Genomic DNA, 13,758 nt, shown 5'->3' with positions numbered 1-13,758 from the left:
ACCCACCATCATTTCCTACAACTCTCCGCCTGTAAATATTGGGCCGCAATAGTTGTGCCAAGTGAACGGCAATGTATGTATATGTATATTTTTTCCCCCACTGCAGCACTACGAATGTTAAAGAGCGTTACGATGTAGCTGCTGCTGTATTTATGTAGACATTGTCTTGGAGAATGAGTCACGATGCAAATGTTTCCAATCCGAGAGATCTGTTTGGGTCAATGGCAGCAATGGGCAATTTGGCCAAGAGCATTAACGTTGCATGTTTCTTTTTTTCTAGGGAAGGAAACTAGAGAAACCACAGGATATCCATGCACAACAGGGGGAGAAATTATAACCTCGACACAGAAAGGTGTCCAAGTCAGGAATCGAACACAGATCCTCAACTAAAAGTGTTACCACTGCCGCAATGAACTGAGAACGGGAAAACAGAACCAGGGAAAGAAGCAGACCCACTATATAATTTGGAGAGATTACATTACGAACGATTCGTCACTTAATTGAATAGCACGGGATGAAGCGGGTTTGGTTGGCAGAAGATGGAAAGCAGTCTTGCCCAGTGTGCTGCCAAGCGCAGGAAGGACTAAAACTTTAAGAATCTAATACTTACACAGGAACGTATAATTTTGAGAGGAAAATTCTAAACAAAGATGAATCCACATTTATATAATAAGACAATATCACAAATAAGCCGCGCGTGCTCTCATGATGAATTACCACACACCTTCCCGCTTGTCAAATATATCTGGCTTTATTAAAATTAACTTTTATTGAAAATATTATTATTATTACTTTAACCTCTGCATTTGCAATCATTCACATTACCGCATTTTAAATTGGAATAAAAATTGTCTCCCAGCACGAATAACTCACGCGACTTGTAATTGACTTCCCATTATTATCAAAAACGCTGTGGTAACTTAACAACCAGGCGCGTTAATCGTTTCGAATGATAATTATTCGGCTTAATCAAAGTGACGAAAAAGTGTGGGTAAATCTCACGACTAGTGGGTAAACACTCAAATGAATAAACGCATCCAGTGTTTACATTATCTAACCCAAACAGACACATGGAATAGACCAAAATAATAATAAAAAAGCTAACATTGGCATTTCCCATCGTCCAAATGATATTCATGTGAGCTGTTCATTTTAAATGCTAAACAAACCGCGTGATTTTTTTCTTCTGCACTATCTTATTAAATATATGATTAGCACGACCGTGTGCTGGGGAAAATGAAGTTGAAAAACCAGTGGAATCATTCATACCCCCGTCACGGACGAGAAACGATGTTAACGCGGGCCGTTTTAATGATTAAATTTAACGAACTGACGAGTCAATGATTATGACAACTGTGATGATGACACGGCCTGATGTGGGATGTTAAATGCCGCCTCATGTGCCACATTTTCGACTCCTCCGAAACCACTGTGGCACCAGAGGCCGCGATTCTACGCACGAGATGACCCGGGTGTGGAATGTGGTGGGGGGGTGGGGGGGGGGTGAGCAGTAAAAAAAAAACTTTTTTTCGCTGTTAGTTTAATCAAAAGTGCTCCAGTTGCATGAAATTTTCAACGGAGCGCTTTCCCCTGCATGCATATTTTATAGCAGTCTCGTCTCTTCAATCAAGGACATTTTCATAAGTAGCAGCTGTCTTTGCGCATTATGTCGGCTAACGGTCAGATTACTGAAGAACGGCCTGTGCCGTACGAGCAACACAAAAGCCATCGCGGATGCGTTAATACGACCAAATCAACGTCCAGTAACCAACGTCCTCCCCTAACGGGAGATTTACCCAGCCTTGTGCTATTGTTTGAAAAATATATATTCTATATTGTTTTCGGCAATTCATGTGTCTATTTGAAAATGTATGATGGGAGGAAGAAAAAAATCCAGAGCAAAATGAAGAGGCAAAGAAAAAACCCATCACCATTTCGTCAGCCACATCTTACGGTGGACCATTGCTGAATGCGATTAAAAATTTATAATTTGCCATAAGCGAAAACAGTAATGCAAATTCATTACCGTGGACATTATTAATATTCATGGAACTGTGTCTTGCAGTTACATTTTTTCCCGAAATGAAAAAAATGTCCCGCATTAGATGAAATAATTTCCACATGATTTGTTTCACGAAAACATTCTCAAGGTAAAAATCCAGCCGACTGTAATACAAGCCCTGCGTTGTCTGCGTTGTTGGAACATGAATGAGGCAACAAATGTTGTTTTAATCCCATTCAGATTGATGGCAATGCATTGCCTCATTATGGCTTGATTGGAGCACTGGGTGTTATAAAAACACTCCTGTAAAGACATCGGATAGCACACTCAATGAAAGTTAAGTGGACTATTTTAGATGCACACGGTATTATTACATCGCTATTGTTTCATACGGTATTATGAACAGCGATGCTTTATTTGGCATGTAAATGTTTCCCCATTACCAAACGATGAAACCTATTCTCATTTTTCATGTCTCCATTACGTTTAAAACCATGTTTCACTTCCTTGCATCTTCTAAACATATACATACACACACACAATAGAAAGACCCCCCCCAGTATAGCCTTAACAGACTGTTGGGGCAAGTGCTGTTAGCGGGCCCCTATGAAGGCCAGCACGGCACACAAGAGGCGGGTGGCCAGCACCATGCCCGACCGCCTTTGTCTCCCCAGTGGCGATGTTTACACACCCCACCAGGTACTCATTTCAAGCTGAGTCGACCTAGGGGAGGCCCATGACCAGTTCAGATAATCGTCACTGGTGTTGGCCGTGAGCGAGAATCGAACTCGGGTATCCGGGTTCGTAGCGCAGCGTAGCGCTAACTGTTGCGCTCCCGATCCCCGCGCTGCACATCAACAAACACATGGAGACACACTGGCATGCAAAACACCCGTCAGTTGAGTTCATTATCAAAACGTCGAGCTTTGCCGAGTAACATTTTACAGAAATAGCTCACACTCTAATAATAACGACAATAATAATTTGTTAGCTTAACGCAGCCTCAGAATTAATAACCTTTAATGAATCACTTGAGGTACCAGCGCTTCCTGGGCACTGAAGAGGAGAGCAAAGGAACGATCCACAACGATGACTTGTTAAAGATCAACTGGTGGAGTGTTTAAAAAAAAAATTGTTAAAACATCCGATTGGCTCTAATGGCCAGCAAAGTAAATGGTGCAACCCTGCAATTGCTTGCTCATGGCACTGCTGGCGGAAGGGCCTCCACTAGCAGAAGCTCTAGAGCAGCTCTCATTGAGAATATTTGGCCTTCTCACTGGCCAGACATCGCCAAAGCGGTGGAGGATGTACTCACACTTTTGACCCCACCACCACACTCCTACCTGCCGAACGACTCACTGTGGTGGAACCATCTATGCTGCTGGGTGGACAGAGGCGATGGATGGGGGAGGGGTATTGAATAAACTCGCAAAGTTGTTTCAACTGCCACGCCGGGATATAGAACTGAACCAGAGACCTCCGGAATTGCACTGTCTTGAGAATGAACTACACCACGGCAATCTTCCTGATAAATGGTAACAAACATTTAAAAAACAATGCTATCTGAATTTGGGTTGAGATGCTCTCACGGTTTAAAATAAACACGATGTGTATATTTTTTTTCTCAACCAATGTTGGCGGGAGGTATGCTTTAAACTGCTGGGAGATGGCCAATCGGTGAGACTCAAAATCCTTTTGAGTGGCGATGTCACGTAGCCGGGCAGCAGTGAGTCAGGCACGCATAAAGATCTGGCCAATCACCCAGGAGAGATAGCCACCACGAACAGACACGCATGACCACTGGTCAATCAGGCGTAGATATTTTTGATGGCCACAATAAGTCTATTCAAACAACGGGTATCTGCGTAATCGTGTCCAAACAACACACTGCAGGTGCAGCTATTCCCTTTACAAGTGTAGAATGAAAGAGTCGCCCAGTTGTGAATGTGGTGATACGCAATATATGCATCACATCACCGACCACTGCTTATTATACGCTTACACAGCGGGTATGGAAGCTTTACATCAAGAAACCTCTGATGCCACTGAATGGATTACCAGACTCAACGTGCGGCTATAATGTTTCGTCGGTCGCTCTTCACATTCCACGAAAGACAGCGAGCGAGAGAGTCTATCGAAATCATTTATTATTGAAATCGCTAATAAATATCACCGTTTCACAAAGGCGGCACACACAAACCTGTAGTGTTGCATTCAGGGCCGCACCGTATCCCAGACTTGTCTGCATGCTCTTGATTAGTGAGGGACTTCTGTTCACAACGCACGTCACAGACACAAGGACAAACAACAATCATTATTTCATTTAAAAAAAACACTCAATTCCACGAACAACTGTGGCGCAGCCTGCTGACGCAGTGTCGCGGTAGATGACAATGGATATTGGCCGATGGTCAAGGATAATATCGGAGCGGTAGCCAGGAAATGGAATCCACACAGCAAAGGGTCTACGGAGGAGATGGAGTGATGATATCAGTTCATGTGCAAAATTGTTTATTGCATTGCAGGATCGTGCCAAATAGCAGAGGTTCAGGGATGCCTTCATCCAGCAGTGGATTAGATCACGGCTGATGATGATCATGAATTGACAATGGAAGATAAATCCGACGCGAGTTGATTGTGTCGATGGTGTGTGGTAGTCCACCATACCCAGTCATCTTCTGTGGCCGTCTTTTCTGGAATTCCATCTCATCCACGGTCCACACCGCTCCCTTTACATTTTCCACACGAACAAAGCACTTGTGTAGACTCAGGTTGTGCCGAACAGCATTCTGAATGACACATTAAGAAAACATTGATTAAGATGAAACATGCATATTGGAAATTGCTTCTCAATGCACATTAAACTGGGCGTGAAGGGGTAGTGCAGTTTTTAGCACAACTGTATTAGGAAACTATCAACCTGAGTTTACTTCCTGGCCAATGCTAAAATAAGTGGTGAGTTATAATCGTACCAAACCACACTGAATAGTGCGGTGAAATATGGTAACACAACCACAGTGATCATTGACTCGACGTGGGCAGGCCTTCCTCCAGCAGTGGATTGACAAACGGAAGCATGCTGTTTTTTTTTCGTTTAATATTTTATTACGTAATGAAATACATGTTTATGAAGAGAAAGAGAGGATTAATCCACCTTATCATCCAGAAACAGAATTGAAATTATTTCTATTTAACACAATTTATATAAATACTTTGCACACACCCATTAAAGGCTATTTATGACCATTTATAGTCGGTCATATTTCTATTAATTTGGTTTTTAAGCTTAACTAATCACACTCACAATCAAACCACGCACATGCAATAAGCAGCTTGTAATTCTTACATTTGTAACGTGTTTTAATACAAACATATTTTTTAAACGAAAGCAATTTTTTTAAGTACTCTTTTTCATACTCTTTGGTTCTTTCGGTAAAGTCACGTAGGTATAAAAAAATAGTACTCTTTTTGTTCACTTCATTTGTGGCTTTTGTGCCTCATATCATGTTGCCAGGTCCCTTCTGAAAAACAGCTGTATAGCTCAGTGGGCCTTACCTGGTAAAATATTTTTTTTTATTTAATCTCAAGATGCCTTCCAGGCAACACCCCCACCCCCATCTCCATCTCTCCCCCCAAACGTCGTCGTTCCAGAGTTCTTGCCCGTTCCACTAAACACAACCGAGATTGGCTGCACTGAACGCACACAACCTGCGATACAACCTGACAACGCAGGCCATCGAAAAAAGCAAAGGCAGGGAATTATCTAATGAACTCCCTTATCTGCGCAATGTTGCCCTCTTTACGTTGTGTCGTCGCCAAATCTGTGGCCGTAAGAAGCGTGGAGGGAGGCAGCGGTCCATTTTTGATCTGCGACGCTTGCAAAATGGCTCGTGCTACGATTATGTCGCACTAACTGCTCAGAACGGCTGGTAATCCAGCCTCGGGGCTTAGCTTAGCGTCGCACTCAATATAGCGAGCTTCATCTTTCTGTCCAGCCCAGAGGGAAAGAAAGTCTGACCTTTTCCCGGAACACCCAAAGAGCTCCGTCTCATTAGCATATAATGCATAACAGAAATGTAAATGAGGTTGCGGCAGCGCGGAGAGGAGGGAGGAGGAGAAGGGAAAAAAATATTTGAAGGAAGAAAGAAAAGCGCCAACAAATTCCCGCTGTAGCCCATAATCGCGTCATGATTATTACGCAATGTTCGGTGTTGTTGCTGTTTAGTAAATGATCGAACTCGACAAAGTTGTGGACAAAATAAGACACGTCTCCAAATGTTTTTTTTGTTACTTGGGAAAATAAATAAATATATGTCCGCACTTCTGCGCACACATTTGCATGAGACAGACCACCCTTGGCTGCTAGCATCCTCTAACGAGGAAATAAAAAAAGGCAAGACTGAGTGGTTATAGTGCCTGACCCAGGTCCTGGTGACTTGATTGATCAGCTCGCCTGCGGCTGCGCTCTGCTATATGGCGATGTCCATGCAAATGAGTTGGGTTGAGAGCGACGGTGGGGGAGGGTGCACAGCGCATCAGCCTTATGAGTATGCGGCCACAACTGCTACCTAATAAAGCATGCTAAACTGCATCCCGTCCACCCCCCCTATCATCCGGTCCACACTGGCAAAGTTTAACCCTTCTGAATGTCTTCACGGTTTCATTTCTCTTGGCTGCCAAACCACGCCAAAACAAAAAAACGTTGCCCTACAATTTGCGTAAATAACCGGAGGTCGGCTTTTGAGTGCGTGGCCCCTAGCCACGAGGTCCACTGTCCTCGTTCAGAGTACTAATGAAGTGCTCACAGACGAAACATTGCCGCGTGCTTTTGCATGGGGGGGGGGGGGGGCCTGATCCGCAAGCTTTAGATTGCTCTTCGGATTTCAAAAGGCGCTGCAGGTTAACAGAAACACGCATTGCACTATATTTCCCATCCCTTTCAAGCTCGCGATCCACATTTTTTCGTTTTGTTTTTACTGCATTAAATAATGGGTCCGATAATTACACGAAAACTTGTGAAAAATGGCTTTTTTATGGAGAGAGTTTAAATTAAACGGTTATTAAAAGTTTTAAAAATAATTTGTCTTATTAATTTACAATGTTTTTCAGGATATGCTATTTTCCTTTTTATAATGAGATGGTTGTAGCTGGGGCGTTATTCACATTATCATACGGGACTTAACATGACATGCAATTAAATTACATAACATGTAACGGGAGGCATATTATTACATATTTATAATAACTAGTAACATTAAAGTGCTAAAATCATATTAACAAGAATGTAATACCAATACTATATCAATGCACATCAATCACTCATCATGTAATTGTGCCTCATTGTTTAAACGCCTGCGCTTGTTTTTCATCATTAAATTGATTCTGTTCCAAGCGCTCCATCCACCCTTCCATTTGCAACCCCCACAAAACCTAAGTTGTTTTTTTTTTGAAAAATGCAAATTTCACGTCAGCTGAAGTTACTCCGCCCTTTCGAGAGCCGCGGTCCGCGATCAGTCGCAGCGTCAGCTTTAAGTGGCGAAAAAAGGTCAATGGTGCTCGCATAAATACATTATAACAAAAACAAGAAGGTGGACGATGGAAGGCAGCGTTTCTCACATTGCCCTGCAGCAATGATCGAGGCAATCCCCCCCGCCTGCGTTAATTGGGCCTCAAAGGCGATCCGCTCTCAGCGCGGACTCAGCCCGCCCGCCATCCAGCCGTAATTACGGTGTCAGAGACCTCTCAGATGCCAACCCCAAACGGCAGTGCGCTATTAATTGCACCAAATTAACCCTCTACTTTCTGCGTTTCCCTTCGCGTTTCGCCGTCGTTTCGCTCACGAAAAAAACTGCGACGGAGCCGGGCCACCCGCTCGCTCGCCCGCCGGTCTGCATGGGCCTCCATGCTACCTTTGCCCGAATGGGGGCACAGGTGGGTGCAAATGTGACGAAGGTGAGCCGTGAATGAAACGCATCGGCTGCGGCTGCCGTACAAGGGTCGATTGTTAATTCATTAATTTATTGAGAGAAAAAAAGGGCCCCACTTTGGTGTGCAGGGATCTAATTAGGTGGAGGCCCTCTGTGGGCGCCTTGGCCTCTGAAGGAGTGGCACGGCTTGTGGAGCGCTGGGTGATGAAACTGTTAAGCATGTGTCACAAAGAGGCAATAGGAGCATGGTTCCAGCCATCACTTCTGGAGGAATGCTTGATAGAGAAGTGAAAATGAGCTCCGAGACCAATAATCGCGTTACTACCCGCTGACAGATACCAAAGGGGGTGATATCTATCAAGGCAGAAGAAAAAAAGTAATTTTGCTTACTGTGTTAATTTAAACATGATACATCTGGGTCAATTTTAATGTCACAGTACTGTCAACTCCAGAAAGTATCTATAAAAAAATTTGAATTTTGATTTTTGGCATAGTTTAATATACTGTGGCTAACAAGTTTCGGTACAACAACTTTATATATTTTTTTGTAAATGTCAAAAAATGAAACACTGAAATAAATTAATGCATTGCCGTTGATAACATTTAACCCGTGTACATATTAATACAAATACATCCACACTTATGGATATTTCCATTCTTGAAATGCACAAAGACACAAACCCTGTAAACATAGACATTTTTAAACCGTTTTTTTCAGAACCTTATCAATCCATTTTCAATCCACTGCTAGTTGAAGGCCTCATCAGGGCCATGAGGTTATTTCACCATACCTCACTCGTCTGGGTTGGCAAAGTGGTGGCAGGGAGCCCAAAGACATTTCAAATATAAAAACTAAAATAAACTCTGAACTCTCTTTATTTTACCAGGTAAAGTCCACGAGCTATATCGATCTTTTTCAGAAGCGACCTGGATATCACAAATGATGGTGGCTTATCACATGGACATTTATAGCAGCCAAATACTCTGAACGCTTGTTGATTCAAAACGTGGAGGGAAAACCTGAGGACCCACAGAAAAATCCACATAGAAATATACAGATGTCAGGGTCGGGATCGAACCTAGGACCTCCTGCATACCAGGCAAGGGAGTTAACATCTCCCTACTGACATAAGCTGTAGCTGGAAATCTAATTCGGGTTCCTGGGTTCTGAATCGCAGTGTGCTAATCACTGCTCCACCACTCCTCCACAAATAAGGCATTGCTGTACGCTTCGTATTATATTATTATTCCAAAATAATTTCTAGGCACATGCTAATTAACACATTTAGGACACTGAATTAAAAGAATGTAGGATCATTAACAATTCTGTTCCCAGATTATTTTCGAACATAAACCCGCTTGACTTAACACAAGTAAACAAACTGCGGAACAAAGGCAGAATGGGAAAGACAGCAAATACACAACTCTGTGCATGTCACTTCGATTTATATCAGCCCTGGGCTACAGTCTCAAAATCGTGACATCTGGGCAAGTAGCCGTCTCCCTTCGATGCCTCTTAACGTTAACTCCGCTTAACGTCCGTCAGCCTGCAAGGATTTTGAAATCCTACCGGTATGACATTAAAATGGGCCCCACACACTGGAAGTTTAACACCGACGGACTGTGAGATATTTTTTGAAGTCTGAGCAAGCGAAAAACAATAAACATTCACGTGCAGGGATTTTTTAAATAATACCATTTCTGTCTCTTCAGGCACTCTCGTTGATTCGCGTTTAATGGAAAGCGGAGAGGAGCATTGCACTTGGCTGGGATTTACTTGCATAAGGGATCACCTTTGGTTATTTTCAAATGGCACTTCCATTAGGCGTGCTGTGTTCTGCAGCACATTCTCAATAAGGGTCCTTGACCCATGTTTACACCTGCAAAGAACGCGAATGCTGCCAATGTCAGCATGCTTGTGTGCGGCTCATGTATCAACATATGTCCACGCTTACAAGTGCGCACGTGCGATTACGCTTTGCTTCGGGTGAGGCTGAATATGCGCAGCAATTCCCGTGTTCAAAATCTGGCAGGGTTCTGTCATTTTGTGTATGTATTTTGGATTTCTTTCGCACCATACGTAGCCAACCCTGCTAAATGGAGGCACAGGGGAAAGGGCGTGCAATTTTCAAATATACAGGCATCTGGTCGGGATAAAACCCATGATTTCCTGCATACAAGGCGAGGGAGATAACATCTTGTCACTGCAGCGCCCGCATATTTCGACGTATATGTAAGTATATGTTTTTAAACATATACAAGTTCCCGTGGTGATAATGCGGTCTGTTAAAAATGGAGCTTTACAAAAACGCTGGCCTCACGCGCGCTTGACCCCTGTCCGCGTGACGGCCGCAGGAACCCGAATTGGCCAACAGTGCGCGACGATGGCATGAAAAAAACTCCGCTCACGGCTGACAAAAAGCACCTCAGCACGCTCTCTCACAGCCGCCACAAGCGCCGCCGGGTGGCCTGTGGCGAGCGTGGCACAGGCTGATCTCGCACCGTAAACGTCAAAAACCAACGGTGCACATGTCCAGCACTGCGCTTAGCAGGTGCCATGACGCGACCTGAGTGGAGGGGACCACAAATGTAAGAGAGAGAGAGGGAGGCCAAACAAAATAGGAAAAAAAACTTGGATGGATTTGTGTATGTTGGCCCAAAAGAATGGCTGCATGTTTAGTCAAAGCCAAGTCGAGTTTGAGTGATTTTCCTGCTCACAAGAGCGTCGAGGCGCTACTCATCGCAACTCTTCACAGCCCAGAGCCAGGGGTGCAAATTCGACAGTGCTTCTACATTCGAAGCTTTCGTGACTGCAAGGATTCATACTCTTAGGTTTTTTTCGGTAAAGTCACGCAACAAATAAGAATAATACATGAAAATAAATCAATTAAATCACGACGTTTCGGAGGCAACACAAGCTTCCTTCATCAGGTGTAAAAAGGCACAGCAAAATAACTGTAGTGTTACTACAGATATTTTGCTGTGATTTTTATTATTTTATTTCTTATTTTCTACAGTGCTATTGGCTATACATTGGACAACTACGGTTGACTTCCCCACACACTGGTAACTCATTTTTGATCAACTTTTGATAGGATAATGGGCTCATGAGTCAACCCTGAACCAGAATTTAAAGTCGCATCCCTTTGATTAGGATCCGCTCGCTCTTCCGCTTAGCGATGTTGCATTCAATTTTTGTGTCGCCTTAACATTGCATTCACTTTTACTCCCCCAGCAAGTTTATTTATTATTTTCACACGGACTCGGTGGTATATACATATTCACATTTGTCCCCGGGAAGCGTACCACCGCCTCTGTGCAAGGTGGTTGATCGTCAATAGCTGTCAACCCACTGCATGCTGTCCAGCTGCCTGACGGGAGCTAGGAGAGACCTTTGCTCACCAGTGATACAAATCCCCTATGATTTGGATTGCATCACCGTTGAGGCTCAGGAAACAAGCGTCACATCGACACGACAAGCACAACGGTGCAGCAGGGATGACTGGCGGCACAGGCTAAACTGAGAAGCTCTGGCACGTGTCACCAGTCTCTAACTTGTACCATTATGATGGAAAGCCACATTCCCGGTGCGCTAATCGGAGCTGACAATAATAAATAAAACACGCAGACTAGCTAAAAAGACATCAAACTCTTGTGCTACGTCGTGGAGGATCATGTTTACCGAATAGATGATTGAACAGGCAGGAACATATTGAATATAACACTTTGTTTGTTTGTTGTGATACTGCATTGCCAGCAGTGGTTGAGCACCGTCCATCGGCCAATAGCACTGCCTTGATAATCAAACATATAATAGGTGCTGTTCATGGCAACGGTGCGAATTAAGAAGGGCCATTTCCTTAAATGTATCATATTAAATATTTATTTTCCTTTCATGGCAGTGTTATTGACGAATGTGGTTGAGTTTTTGTACCATCGAATATATAATGACCAGACCGGAAGTCCATTTTGAATATAAAATGAGGTGACAGGAAGTGTGCTAGTCCAGCAAACAACGACTTCGATGTGTTGTTGTCCATCAGCCTCCGCTCATTCTGAACCCCATGCTCTCGAGCAGCATTTACTTAAGCAGCCAACCCATGTGGAACGATCGAATTGAGACGTGCCGTGAGGAACCTTCAGTTGCTGACGCAATTGGGGTCTCTCTCTCTCTCGACGAATGCCAAAATCCGTATCCAATTTCAGAAAGCATTGGCGGCCAGAGAAGGCCCATGAGGCCGATGGACGGTAACAACCAACGACAACCAACGACAACAACAGCTGACTCGCTTCGGTGCCTACCTTCCATGTCGCCGCGTTGCGCCTGAAGTAGGCGAACTTGCGAGTGAACCAGTTGTAGATTTCGTTGAGGGTTAACTGGTGGTCGGGCGTCTCGATGATGGCCTGGCGGACCCATTGCATGGGGGAAGAACAAAGGCATTATATCACTTCCACTTCTGGCCTGCCGATTTCACTTTGAAATAAATGCAAAGGGCACATCAAATATTAATAATTGCCTCCTCATTATTACATTCCAACTTGGTCGAGGCCACACATTAATACCGCCATTACACAATGACCCACGCGCATTTCCATAACCCATCTCCGAATGTTTTTTCTCTCTCTCTCAAAATATATGGAGGGTTGTTAATTTATTTATTTACTTGTACATGGATTCGCTTTAATGAGCACGGTGTGAAAGCAATACTCACCTGCCTAATCAGAGACGCGTAGGTAAAGGGAGGTCTTACTTCTGCATTTTGGTAAAATTCTTCATTCTGACTAAGCTCTGTTGAAGAGGCGTACACACACACACAATCGTTACACAAGTTATCAATGTGCACTCAGTTTTTGCTATATTTATATGCAACCAATCAAAATGTACTTGGCAAAAGAAAAAAACTTAGAAAATGTAAATGTCGAAGGGAGGATATTCATGAATGTCATCATCTCTGAATGATTATTTTAACCAAAAATGTTAAGGAAAAAAACGCATGACAGATGTTTATTTTGACTAACGGTGTAAACATTTTCTTGGTTCTTTCGGTAAAGTCACGTAGAAGGGAAGTAATAAAATAATAAAAATAAAACATAATAAAATGAAATAATTCTCACGACGTTTCGGCTACAACGCAAGCAGCCGTCTTCAGGTGAAGAATGAGACACTACCAAGCTAGGAGCTTATATATAAACTGGGTTGGAGGTGGAAGAGCGCCTTAACAAAAATAATGTGTTAACATTCTCTGCTAAATCTCTTTATTTGTACCCATAAATGAGGATTCAAGGGAAATGTACTTGTCTATATCTTTGTTTTGGCAAGCGTGATTTGTGCCAAAGCTGGTACACGTGTTCATCTGGATGGCCAGGTAGTTCCAGGCATGTAAAAAAAATGGGTTGCAAAGCTATCAGAGTGAAACAAAGTTGAGGGTCTAAGCACCTCCGTGCTGGAAAGTCCAATGAAGCGATGCTCATCTCTGTCGATGGCCCTGCCCTGAGCCACGGGTGGGCATTCCACATTGGAAATTAATTCCTGGCATGGCAACGGTTGACTTCTCCATTTTATTGATGTGGAAGCAGGGGACTCAATATAAGTTATGGGGGGGTTCCTATTGGCGATTGGTTGATTATTGGTCAGATTACAGAAAGGATCTGCAAAGAGGTGCGTACCCAATTCATCACAGATAAGAGAAGTAATGTAATGACCGCATTATAATTGAATTCGATTCAAGTAACTACTGGCTACTGACTCAGTGCCGAGCTCACTGTTCACATGCGACTGTGTTCTACATTTAAAAGGTTCTTTTCACCCTTGCTGAAGGGAGCAGAAAA

The 13,758-nt window shown here is 43.4% G+C and overlaps 1 protein-coding gene across 3 annotated transcripts in view; it reads right to left on the bottom strand.

Moving 5' to 3' along the window:
• The window catches only part of LOC144946109 (forkhead box protein P1-like), a 269,120-nt gene that overhangs the window by 10,074 nt on the left and 245,288 nt on the right, over positions 1-13,758 (bottom strand). For all 3 annotated transcript variants that reach the window (XM_078874847.1, XM_078874848.1, XM_078874849.1), the window contains exons 12-15: positions 12,642-12,718; positions 12,232-12,333; positions 4,670-4,791; positions 4,203-4,272 (exon numbers count right to left, since the gene is read on the bottom strand). In XM_078874847.1, the coding sequence (XP_078730973.1) occupies positions 4,203-4,272; positions 4,670-4,791; positions 12,232-12,333; positions 12,642-12,718 (371 nt within the window). The remainder of the gene's footprint in view (positions 1-4,202; positions 4,273-4,669; positions 4,792-12,231; positions 12,334-12,641; positions 12,719-13,758) is intronic.

Source organism: Lampetra fluviatilis, chromosome 40 (genome assembly GCF_964198595.1).
Source record: "Lampetra fluviatilis chromosome 40, kcLamFluv1.1, whole genome shotgun sequence".
Classification (NCBI taxonomy): Eukaryota; Metazoa; Chordata; class Hyperoartia; order Petromyzontiformes; family Petromyzontidae; genus Lampetra; species Lampetra fluviatilis.
This window is presented reverse-complemented; position numbering and strand designations above follow the sequence as displayed.